At 38.5% G+C, this 13,568-nt stretch overlaps 1 protein-coding gene across 1 annotated transcript in view; it reads right to left on the bottom strand.

Moving 5' to 3' along the window:
• The window catches only part of RIC1 (RIC1 partner of RAB6A GEF complex), a 56,032-nt gene extending 49,497 nt beyond the window's left edge, over window positions 1-6,535 (bottom strand). The window contains exon 1 of the mRNA XM_087716041.1: window positions 5,874-6,535. Within this exon, the coding sequence (XP_087572167.1) occupies window positions 5,874-6,014 (141 nt within the window). The 5' untranslated portion in view covers window positions 6,015-6,535. The remainder of the gene's footprint in view (window positions 1-5,873) is intronic.
• Window positions 6,536-13,568: the final 7,033 nt, after the last annotated feature.

The following is a 13,568-nucleotide window of genomic DNA, read 5'->3' as shown; positions in this document are numbered from 1 at the left end:
GGCACCGTTTTACGGTGGTTCTCCTCTTACCTCTTTGACAGGTCACAGTCGGTGTTGGTCGGGGGCAAAGGTCGACCCCTAGGCCCCTCTAATGTGGTGTGCCGAAGGGTTCGGTCTTGTCCCCCTTCCTATTTAACATCTACATGACGCCGCTGGGTGAGATCATGCGACAGCATGGGGTAAAGTATCATCAGTATGCTGATGATACTCAATTATATCTTTCTGCCCCTTGCCAGCTCAGTGAAGCGATGGACGTGACGTGCCGATGCCTGCAGGCTGTTAGGGTCTGGATGGGGGCGAACAAACTTGTGCTCAATCCCGATAAGACTGAGTGGCTTTGGATGTTGCCCCCGAAGGACTGTTTAGACAGTCCATCCTTAACCCTGGGGGGAGAAAATTTACGCCCCCTCAGAGAGGGCTCACAATTTGGGAGTCCTCCTGGATTCGCAGCTGAAATTGGAGCATCATCTGTCGGCTGTGACCAGGGGGGCCTTTGCCTAAGTTCGTCTGGTGCACCAATTGCGGCCCTATTTGGACCGGGATGCGCTTCTAATGGTCACACATGCCCTTGTCACCTCGAGGCTGGATTATTGTAACACGCTCTACATGGGACTACCCTTGAAAAGCGTTCGGAGACTGCAGTTAGTTCAGAATGCGGCTGCGCGGGCGATATTGGGTGTGCCGAGGTATACCCACGTTACACCTATCTTCCGTGAGCTGCACTGGCTACCTATTGGTCTGCGGACTCAATTCAAGGTGTTGGTTATTACCTTTAAAGCCCTACATGGCTTAGGGCCAGGATACCTTCGAGACCGCCTGCTGACACATACCTCCCAGCGGCCAGTAAGATCCCATAGATTGGGCCTCCTTCAGATGCCGTCGGCCAAACAATGTTGGCTGGCGGGCCCTCGGAGGAGAGCCTTCTTGGTGGCTGCTCCGACTCTTTGGAACCAGTAAAAACTTGGCTGTTCCGGCAGGCCTGGGGCTGTTGACCTCACTGTTGAGGTCCGGCCCCGACTAGAATGAATGTATGAATTGTTTTAAATTGTTTTGTCGTTATGTGCTTTTTATATTTCTTGTAAGCCGCCCGGAGTCCTTTGGGATTGGGTGGCATATAAAAACTCCAAATAGATAGATAGATAGATAGATAGATAGATAGATAGATAGATAGATAGATAGATAGATAGATAGATAGATAGATAGATAGATAGATAGATAGATAGATAGATAAATATGTAGGGAAAGGGTAATAGAACAGTTTTATTTAAGGGAAAGTCAGCTCAGCACTACTGAGGGACCTTAACATGTTAGAGTTCATTATAAACCCTGGATCAATCTTGCAATGCCCCCTGAATGGTATGGATTTCATAAACATGAATAGTGTACCTGAAAAATGGAAAAAATGGAAAATGTGCTATGGAGGGACTTGTGAAACTACTAGATTGCATAGAAAATCCTTTTTCCACTTACCAAAATTTCAACAAAAATGGAAGAAAAGCTTGTTATTAATAATACATAATTGGTAAAGAAAAATATAAGGAGTGGTTTTTGTAGGTAAGAAAATAATTCTGTAAGAGGAATAGGATCTTTCAGGGATCCTGTTTTAATATCTATAACTTTCAAATCCAACTGTCTTCAGTAGAATGACATACAAATTGTAAGAATTTGTATTTTTTCTCCAACTCTGGCTCTGTTGAACTGGAGTTTTAAATTGCTAAATAAAGGCAATGTACAATGAAAGCAACTACAACCTGCCACATGAAATGAGCTCCTCTTAGTCTCTAAATGGGATAACAGCTGTCCTATTTAGCCACAGCTTTGGAATTAGTAGCCTCAACCACCAGCATCCCAGAAACAGGCACGCTCAGAGGAAGAGATCTTCTCACTATAGAAATCCTGAGGCAAACAACTGTAAAACCCTTGGTAAAGTGGAGGAACTTTGAAAGACATGCAGATAGGTTCACAAATCCCAATGTGATCCCGGTACCGAGTAGCTTTAAACTGTAACTAGGTAAGAATCATCATGAATGAAGGGACTCTTGCCTTATCCCATGCATGACTTAGTGTCTTAGCAGCAGGAGTTAATTAAAACATAGAAAGGGGAGTACCCACAAGCTCACTAAATGCTTTGTTCCATTATGGGAGTTACTTCTGAAATAATTTGGAATGTAGCAGGCTGAAATAAGCTTCTGAAAGAAAGGTGGAATAGAGAATAAGCCTAACAAACTTTTTCCTCTAACAGCTATAGTTATCTGAAGATGCTACTGATTATTAACAAGCTTTTCGTATCTTCTGCGTATTTGTAGTTATGACTCATACAGTTTAGAACCATTCTGCTAAATTATCTTTAGCCTCAACACCTTGACTTCAAAAAATGGCACACACCATGCTCATTACAACAGTATTTAGTGATCTGTTAATAGTTCTCTGATGTTGGCCCCTTTATTTAGTTCAACTATGGCCCAGTTCCAAATCCACCTACTGGCCCAAAAGGGTTGGAAACTGAAACTTGAACGTCATATTAAGTATCTTAATTTAGCTCTTGCACTGACCCTATTCCTTTCCCTCTACTGTCTTAGATTTTAATAGAGTAGATAATCTTACTGTCTTTTTCCAAAGAAATGGAAAAGATTCCTCTTTTCAATTGTTTAAATCCCACAACTCAAGGCAGTGTTCCTATGTAATGGGCCCAAAATCATTATTAGATATTGCTTCCATTTCTTACTTTAATGACAGAAGCCTCTGGATCTAATTCATTTCAGTGATATTTTATCTAGTGGATATAACAAAGCATATACATAAAATAGCTCCATTGTTAATAACATCCCAATTGCAATTAAAAAGGGCAATTTCTAATCTGATATCAGAAATTGAAAACATTAGCTTCCCAGCAATGCTTCTTGTTAATATTGAAAATTATTTACCATTTTGATGCCATATTTACATAACACACATTGCAAATAAGTATTGATACCTTTGATGTTTATAGACACATGTATAAAACTAGGCATTTTCTAAAAAACATTTATCTATACAAGCTGGTAATCTACTCCTAGAATCAGAGCTGGAAAGAGGCTTAGTTGTCATCCAACCCAACACCATCTCAAAACAGACTCTATTACAGCAACTCTGACAATAACCATCCAACTTCTGTTTGAAGATTCTATCAAAGGAGAATTCACAACTTCATGTGAAGTCATTAGGACAGGATGAAGAGCAAAATAAAAGTTGGTAATATATCCAGAACTATTGGGATTTGGACATATAAAATACAGAAAACTTCTAAAAAATTATGCATATGTGAAATACTAGAACAAGATTGATGATAACAAAGCCTTTCTGTATTTGCATAAAGAACCTAATCAAAAGCACATATTACACTGGATTTAAGAAAATAAGAACAATCTTATTACATCATCAAAGCCCTTATATGTACTAGATAAATACATTTTACATGTTTGCAAATGCATTATAAACTTGCCCTCCTCACCAGAAAAATAGAATGATAAATTATAAATTATAAACAAAAATATATTATATTCATCTTTTACAACTAACAGCCAACCCAAGGTTAATATGTAATGGCATAATTCAATCCTCGTTCATTTAGAAATTGATATTCTGGTATTTAGCTCAGTGTTTATTCTTGAGTAAGTATATGTAGAACTGTATTCTAAATTGTTTAACGCCATGTGGATGATTAATACGCATTGAAAAATTGAACTGTAGATAATTATATATTTTCCTTTTCATCTTATACCTTCCATTGCATTTGATTCACTAATCTTCAGTTCTAGTATTATATATGATATTTTTTTCATATTCACTTTTTAAATTTCTCTTCTTTTATTACTCTACCTCTACTTTTTTTGTAAATTAAGAAACCCCAAGAGAAGGTTCTCCAATCATTTAATTTTAATCACTGTTTTCTGAATTTCCTTCCAGTATTACCGGTATGTTTTCGATAGAACACCAAATCTTATATAAAAACACATTGCTTGTCTCAGGCAGATGACACTCTAATGCAATCATATGTAGTAGTATAATAAATATGTTTAAGTTTGCTATTTTGAATGATAACTTTGCAGGGAATTGTAGACTTACACTAACTTGACCATTTTGAAACCATTGCTTACAAAGATATTACTACTGGAACTAACAGACTGCGATTGCAAAATAATGTTGCATCATAGATATGAACTGAATTAGAAGCATATGGAACAACTAAAATTCAACTTCCTTTCTGGACTTTATAAAATAAATGTGTCGATGCTAAATTTAGATCAACAGATTGATGGGACATTAAAAGATATTTTAAAAATTCAATTACCGAAATATTTAAGGAATGGGCGCCATATGTATATAGTAATTTGAGTATACAGCACTATACTGTATTAGAAATGTCATTAGTAAGTTGTTATTGAAAGATATTTCACTCTTACACAAAATTTAAACCCACTCAATTATCTTCATCATTTCTGTTAGTTGGTTCTTTCTAAACACATCTCTATATAATTTACATAAACAGCACGTCCTACTCCTTCCATGGAATCGGATATCCAACGGAATAAGAAATGTATGAAATAAACTCAAATTTATGAAAATTTCAGATGCAAACTTAAATTGCTTTTCATAAGTGACACATGTATACAAAATGGATAATCAAGAGGAATATGCCTCAAATGTAGATATAAGTTAGGAGAATATTGAGAATGCAATTCTACTACTTTTTAAAAAAGTGAACAGCTTCTTGAAATTATTTTTTCCCTATGCTCTAGCCACTACAACTACCGGTAGTTGTCAATTTACAAGCATTCAGTTAAGTGACCATTCAAAGTTACAACAGCACTGAAAAAATGACTTATGACCCTTTTTCACACTTATGACCACTGTTTGTGTGATCAAAATTTAGATGTTTGGCAATTGGCATGTATTTATGATGGTTACAGTGTAGCAAATCTCTGACAAGCAAAGTCAATAGAGAAGCCAGATTCACTTAACAACCATGTTATTAACAACTGCAGTGATTCATTTAACAACGGTGCAAGAAAAGTCATAAAATGGGGCACAGCTAACTGAGCAAATGTCTCCTTAGCAAATTTAAATCGAGGACTATCTGGATGTACCTGAAGGCAGGTTTGGAATTGAGATTAAGAAATACCAGTAAAGTTTAAAAGAAAATTTTGAAAAATTCCAAGGACGTTACAACAGAACCAATCTGTTTTATCTGCAAAACAAGTCCTTTCTTTTTAAGTAAGCATCCCTCTGCACACTCAACTTTCTGACACATCTAGAGCCTATTAAGTAACTAAAAATACATTTAAACTATGCTGTCAATCTGAAGATGTAAGAGAAGAGGCAAAAGACCTACATTTAAAAGGATAATATTAACACACATGTTCCGCCTTAGCCATACCACAAAACAAAGCCACAAGTTTTGTTTGAGCCATGTTTTCAAAGTATTTCCCAATTCAGCATCACATTCCAATGAGGGAGTGATGGACGGACGGATGGATGGATGGATAGATAGATAGATGAAATATACATATATACATACATACATATATACGACATAGACATAGACACCTATATCTACACACACACATATACCGATATATATGTATATACATTTACATTCATACGTGTATATACATAAATACTGGTATATATGTATCTACACGCACACACACAAAATTCTTTCTCACTATTCAAAAATAAGAGGTGGAAGAGGCCAAAGTCAGGTATGGAGCAATCTGGCTGGGTGGGAGGAAAAAACAGGAGAGAGCTTCGGGAGGAGACGGTAGCCAGAAAAAAAAAAACAAAAAAAAAAAACCCAGGCAGGGTGGTGATTATAGGGTGACAACTTTACTTACCCTGTTGTACCAGATGCTGAGCTGGGACGATGACAACACGGCGAACAAAGTCCTTTGCGGGTCGGCCTGAATGCCGAGCGGGGGCTCCTGAGCCTCTATGGGGCAAAGCAACCTCTTGGGCCAGCCGCTGAGGAAATACATAGCCGGAGAGCCAACCGGGCGTCCTGGCCAGGCGCCGTCCTAGCAGGCAGAAACGGCGGCCGAAGCCTGGAGGGTTTTCAGCATCTGTCTCGGGCGGCCGGGACGCTCTCGGCGCTTCCGAGAGGTACCAGCATAATAGCGAAGGGATGGAAGCTCCACTCGGGAGGCCGGCTTCGCCCCCTCGCCAGGCGGAGAGGCGCTCGGAAGAGGAAGGGAGTCGCAGCTGCCTTCCTGGCGGGTTCAAGCAACGGGACGGGGGGGAGGAGGAGTAGGAGGGGGGGCGTCCTAAGGGGAAAGGACGGTTACAGCTCGAGACGGCGCCCTCGCGACGTCGCCTTAACCTTGCGGGTGCCTCGCGCTCTTCCCGCCGCGGCTTCCTTTGCCTCGGCCGCCGCTGCCGCCGCCGCCATCTCTTTTTCTTTCTGCTACGTCGGCGTCTGGCGGTGGACAGCAAGGGGGGGCGGGGGTGAAGAAGGAGAAAGAGCGAGCGAGAGACGCATACGACCCGAAGGAGGGAGCGAGCGAGCCCTGTTCGCCTCAGGACGGCAACTCAGTACTGGTTAGGGAAAAGGGGGCGGAGAATTCGGACCAGAGGACCCCGCGATTGGCTCCAGGGCCCTTAGGAGGGGGCGGGAACAAAAACCGGAGGTGACGTTTTAAGATCTGCGGAAGAACCACAGAGAAAGGCTAGAAGGGAGGAAAAGAAATCCTCCCCCTTCCCCCTCCCTCACATTTCCTGCGCAGTGGAGGACTTCTCCATTTTGCGGATTGGATGGCGATCAGCGGGGCGGTTGGCGAGATCGAGGCGGGGGGCGAGGGTAGGGGGAGAGGCGGGTGACGGTTTTTCATTTGGCTTTCCTGGGATGCAGAGTCGGCTCTCTTTCTCCACGATGATGGCCAAGGAGTTAGGCAGACGCGCACTTAACGTGTTCTTACCGGCAAAAGATCATTTTGAAGCCGCCAGTCCAAAATGTACATGCACTGTACAGGTACTCCTCAATGTCTGACCACCATTGAGGCCAAAACTTATGTTCTTAAGTGAGAAATTTGTTAAGCGAGGCTTGCCCCATTTTACGACTTTTCTTGCCACGTTTGTTAAATGAATCACTGCGGTTAAGTTGTAGTGACACGGTCGTTAAATGAACCATTGACTTTGCGTATCAGAGGGTTGCAGAACGTGATCCTGGGATAAATCAAGTGACCCTGGGATTGCCATAAGTGTGATAAATGGTCATAAGTAACTTTTTTTCAGTGCCGTTGTAACTTTGGTCACTAAGTGAACTGTTGTAAGTCGAGGATTACCTATATTTCATCCAGGCTTCCCTAAAACCTTTTATATTTCATGCTTTTTAGCAAAATGTGATGTGATCCTCTACCACAAAGGCAGGTGCCTCTTGTACTTTAAGTTCCCCTCCCTATCTCTGATCAACACATCTAGTGACCAGTTTCATTAGTTTACAAGTTCCTTTTGAAACTGGAGCATGATGAACCTGCACCTAAGGCAGATTTTGCCATCTCTGGCATTATAATTTGGGGAAGAGAGGGCTTGATTCGTCAGCTGAACTCTAGAAAGAACATAGTTTTGTGTTGGTTCAAGCAGAACACCCCCCCCCCAAAAGATCTTAGAAACAATAAAATTAAATAAAATGTGTGTGAGAGCCAGAGTGATTTGGAGACCGTACTATTAGGATATATTTACATCAGAAATGTTTGAGATGCAAATATTTACCAAAGAAACATATATTTAATTTATTATAATGTTGCAGAAAATGACAGGCGTTAGACTTCTCAGGATACAGGAAAAGTTTATTTGGCAGCCAGGTTCAGAAAGCTAGCCCATGGCTAGCATTGCAAGTTCTGAACAACCTTAATTATCGAAGCACGCATTCTTATACATTCTCAAAAGCATTGCAACACAGAAATACTTAACACATTTCTTAGTGGTTACCTTGAGGAGAAAGCCTTATAAGGAGATGAGGGTCTTACTTCTCCTTTTGTTTCAGGTATGGCTTACATGTTATTAACGAACTTTAATTGAACTTTGTGGTTTGGACTTTTAACACAAGTTTTGACATAGGGACGTTGGCGAGAACATCCTGTGGTTAGTGAATGGGGACACTTCCTTTAAGTAACTTCTAACTGTCCCTGTTATTCTATTGCAAGTTCCAACTCTTGTCTATGTGACTTTTAATATAGAAGTAAAGGGGTTCTAAGAGGCTGTCCAGGCTGACCCAGTAGGTTTCACACTTAATGTCCAAATCTCACTTTACGGCTGCTTTAATAAGGTAGGACTGCAGCAAAGTATGTGTGTATGTGTATGTGTGTGTGTATATGTGTTTTTAAACCAATCTTCCATTTATATAAATATAAATAGAAGATTGGTTTAAAAACAGGGCATACGATTACGATTACTGATGCAAAAAGTGCTCTGGAAATTCCCAAAATTGTGTCTGATAGACAAAATCTCAGAGATTTCTTGGATGGTAGAACTAACATCGAAAGCAGTGGTCTTCCTGTTTCTTATATAACTGTCTCTGTTATATAAGTTAAGTTATAGTTAAAAAGCCTGACAAAGAAGTTTGTACATACTGTAGAAGTTTAAAGAGATGACGCTACCTATTTGCATTTGCCTATTTACACTTCCATTGCAAAAGTGGAAGTGCTTAATAATGAAAACTCAGTTTATATGAATATAAAGCAGAAGCAAAATATGGCTGTTATAGCATATTCTGGGAACCAGATTTTGAATTACTGACAGCTGTTCACTATAATTGGGCTTGAAACCTGACTGTATTTAAAAGCAACACAATAAAAGTTGTACATGTTGTATTACAAAAAAAATTACTAGTGTAAATCGGAAATGCCAATAGTGCCAATAGTGGAGTTGTATCTGTATTCAAAGACTTATTCAAATCTGAACTTACTATTCTAAATAGCAAATTAGGTTTCAATCCCTTAATTATTCTGATTTCATGATTAAATATACAATTCAAAAGAGTATTATGATTGCACTTGTTGGTACAGTAAGCATTAAACTATGCTTGAAATAGGTTGAGTAAACATATTGTCTCTGGGTAGTAACAACCATCTGTGTTTCGGGGTTTTTTTCCAAGCAGGAATATCAATTCATATTTAACACTATCAGAAGCCTTTGCTTAAAGATACTAAACAGATGCTGCACAGTATTAATAAAGAACTTTTAACAATTCATTTTTTTTCAAGGGAGCTTTATGATTTTCTGCTCTAGCCATCATGCAGGGAGCATGAGTCTCTTAGCATATTTTATTGCTGCCCAAAGAGATTTTTTAAACTTTCTTTAAAAGCAGCTTAAAACACAATAGATTGCATTAGTGCAGCTTTTCCTATTGAGTTGCCTTCTAGATATGTTGATCTACATTTTTCCAAACCATCTTCAGTAAACAATTGAGTAGGTTTTACAAAAATTTTGTTTGCTTTTCCCCCCCTTCCATCAAGTACATTTTGATCCTTCGTGACTAACTGGATTAATCCATGCCACTTTCTTGTCAAAAATAATAATTGGTTTGCCTTCTTCCTATGCCTAAGAAAATGACTGGCCCACAAATGCCCAGTTGACTTTCATGCTTAAGGCAAAATTAAAACTCAGTCCTAGTTACTGGCCCAGTGCTTTAACTACTAGAAAAGAAGTACAGCAGAGTGCCTCTTATCTGGGATGCTATGGATGATGAAATAAAAGATAATTGATCATTTCTAATGAGCAGGATCCCATTTCTTCTGAGATTTTCCCATTATTTTTATTAATAAGATGTAGAACCTCTAGGGCAAACACAGAATATTTGCCTTTATTCATAATACAGAATATATTCTGCAATAGATAAGCACCAAATGTGATCCCAAATAAGTTTGTAAACACAGTATGCATATTAAACTTACAATTAAGAAATTACAGCTCATGACAGCTGGAGATAATTCACTGTAGTTATAGAAGGCAGCCAGATTCTTTTTGGAATGTACTCTGAGTTGGTACTTGCTTATTTTCTCCCATATACATGCATTTTTACTGCAAAGTCGAAGTAGCTGTGTTGAAAATACATTCTGGGTATTACATTTCTGTATGGATCAGTAAAAATATTTTTAAATAATGCCTTCTAAAGGGTAGCAATATTGTAACGATAAGAACATTATATATTTTGTTGACAGCCATTTCCATTTTTCTTGTGCAAAAATCAACAATGCTTGTCTCTCCCCCCTCCCCCAGGCATAATGGTCAATTGCTTTTAGTATCTTTAGAAATGGGAACACCTGCTACACATAAATGTAATCAAGAAAATTACTACGAATAGTAGCTTTATTTATTATAGTATTTATTTGTTTATCTCAAGCTAAATGTGACTTTCTTCCTCTAGATACCCCTTTACTGTTGCTATATACTGTACATAGCTTTCCATAATCTTCAAAACAACACAATACAGTAAAATAAATACAAACAATAAAAATTCATCATCAGCTATCAAAGACTTAAAAGATACTATTTTATTTTTTAAATTTTACAATAGAGGACTCAAAACTGTTTATCTCCATTACTCCAAAATTACAAAATAGTCCCTAAAATAGTTCCTTATTTTAAGCTGTATTTGATCAAAGCCGTCTTGGATATTCCTGTTGATCATCATGCTTCAAGACATAAAATGGGAATATTCAAGGTATTGTATTGATAATGCTATATTTTAGTTGGCTTTGAACATTCTTTACTGAATGAACATTGGATGTGTTAATAAAAACAGGTGGTGAGCAATAAGACAAAATTTGACTGAATAAATAAATGTTCTCTATTTCCATACTAAAATTCAGTGTTCATCATTTTTAAAACAAAAATGACTAGTAATCTGAATACAATAAAAAACACAAGGGGGAGCTGCATCACATCTTATATTAGAAACTAAACTTTAGTTCAAAGCAGAAATGTTACAGCTGTCTCAACTACATGTTTACTCATTATTTCCTTTCAAAGGTTCTGGATCAAAGAGTAGAAAATCCAGTAATACAAGTAGTATATTTTCTTTTAATAGCATAATCCCTCTTAATCAGAGTTATTTGCCGGCACCACCAGTTCTGTCGCTTCCTTGTGTTTGTATAATGTCAGGCATACAAAAATTGCAGACCAATGCTGCTTTCTTTCCTACCCACCTTCTGCCCTACAGGCACATCTGTTGTTAATTATAAAACCATTGATGAAGTGATAAATTATTTAGGGACCAATTTAAATCGGTAAACGGCTCCCTGGAGAATAATAACTTGAAACTAAATGCAGATAAAATGGTCACTATATTCCTTGTGAGAGGTTTTAATTCCAGCAAGGTAACACTGTCAGACTGAGTGGGAGTACCAGAGGTGATATTCAGCCAGTTCTGACAGGTTCTGGAGACCTGGTAGCAGAAATTTTGAGTAGTTCGGAGAACCTGCAAATAGGCTGGCCCTGCCCCCTGCTGATCTTCTTTTGTTGCCCTGAACAGCTGGAAAGCAGATTAGTGGGGTGGGGAAGGAATGGTGATTTTGCAGTATCCTTCCCCTGCCATGCCCACAAAGCCACGCCCACAGAATCAGTAGTTAAAAAAAAACTGAATCCCATCTCTGGGGAGTACCCTTTACAGAAAGAGCAAGTGCTGAGTTTTGGAAGTGCTTTGGGATCCAAATCTCTCTCTATTAAACAGATTTAAGACAAAGCTAGGATGACCATTTACCAGCTTTGGTTGACTTGTCCAATGTATCTGGACGATAATAGAAATAAAACTAAAGCACCTGCTGAAAACCTCTGGTTCCCCTCCAGCAGTGCTTGTACAGGAGGTTGCTTTCGTGTCTGTACTAGAAACTTCAGCTACTACTGATATAGTAGAAGAGAATATTTGTACTGTAGCTCATTGTTGAAATGAGGGGTCCTCACTGCTGTGAGCTTGGTGGTTTTCTTGCAGAGGTTTCATTACCCAAACTAGATAACATCGTCAGTGCTAGAAGAGAATGGGTAGATAAATAAAGCACAATCCCTACTCTGTTCTAACCCTGATGATGTTATCTAGTTTAGAAATGAAATGTCTACAATAAAGCAACCAAGTTCAAAGGCCACCATGTTAGTATAAAACATTGGTAGCTGGGTTAGTCTTGAGAAGAATGAAAAAAATGCCTCATTACATCTTTGTTGAAAAGGCTGCCTCTGCATGTTCTTTTTTAGGCCACCCACACATTTTGCCTTATTCTAATCTAAAGCGTTAAATGGCCTTAGATCCAGCTGCCTGAAAGAACTCCTTTTTTAAAATCTGAGCTTCCATGCTGCTTGGAATTATCTGAAGAGGTTCACCTACAGTTGCCACCAGAAGTATCTGCAGGGTATGATTTTAAAAAGGCAAAAGGATTTTTTAAAAAAATATGCAATGCATATAAAATGCCCCTGTGGCTGGTGTATTCACTTTTTTGACTGCATTCTATAGCAGGGGTGGGCTATTAATTTTTTCGAGGAGCCACATGAAACACTGGATTTATTCATTATTAATGGTGCTTGTCTTTTGAATCAAAAGCTCAGTTAAAATAGTGTTTAATGCCTGAATCTTAAAACTGTCTTGTAAACTGCCGAAAGGGATAGTTGGCACATTACTAGATTAGAATACTAGAATTTCCTTATGAGAGGGGAGGCATTTCTCCTATTCAAACCCACTGTGCGGATGAACTCTACAGGAATATACCTATTCATATATCTGCAGTTGCCAAGAAGAAAAAGGTTAAACTTGCAAGGTTCCAGCTGCCTTGTGATTTCTTTTATAATGTAAAGAAGTTCTTGGCGACCTCCCTAACAGAATTAAATTTTATGAAACAAATACATAAGACTGCAATCTCAACAGACTGCTCATCTGATCGGCAAACACGCGGTCCAAGTCATGCAATGGATGCATGACATTTTTAGAAAGTCCCAGGGTTTTACAGTTAGTTTTACTTTCACTGAAGCGTACAAAATTCACAGATAAAGATTGAGGTTGCGAGATAGCAGGAAGTTTATTTTTTTTAAAAAAATGTTTCATTGCTTTTCTTATAACTAACTTTTTACCTTAAAATAATTCCAAAAAATATATAAAAAACAAATATAAGAAAAACAAAATTGGAGTTAGTCCATAGTACTATAAGTATAATAATTACATCTGTATTAAAAATAGTGCAACTCAAATTTTGAACAACCTTTGACCACACAGAACCACGTGATCCAGTGTTTTCTTTTTTGGTGATAAAAGAACCATTTCAAAGGCTGAGAGCTGACTTTTTTTTTGATCCATTATTTTGTATCTAGTATTTAAGATACACGTATCATGTATCATGTGCTTTCCATGAGCACATAATCTTTTTGGTAACTAAGCATGATAGACCAAAATCTCTTAATAAATGGATAAATTGAGTCTCACCCACCCTGGGATTGGCCTGTACCACTCGTGCTGGCAGAGGAGGCATGCTGGGTCCCATCACCCCGAGTATTCCAGCTGGCAGAATCCATAAGGAAGGCTCTCTGCTGTTGCTCCTGCCCTTTGGAACATCTTG

The sequence above is a fragment of the Thamnophis sirtalis genome, unplaced genomic scaffold, assembly GCF_051295495.1.
Source record: "Thamnophis sirtalis isolate CommonGarterSnake01/CBP01778 unplaced genomic scaffold, rThaSir2_p1.2 scaffold_5, whole genome shotgun sequence".
NCBI lineage: Eukaryota > Metazoa > Chordata > Lepidosauria > Squamata > Natricidae > Thamnophis > Thamnophis sirtalis.
This window is presented reverse-complemented; position numbering and strand designations above follow the sequence as displayed.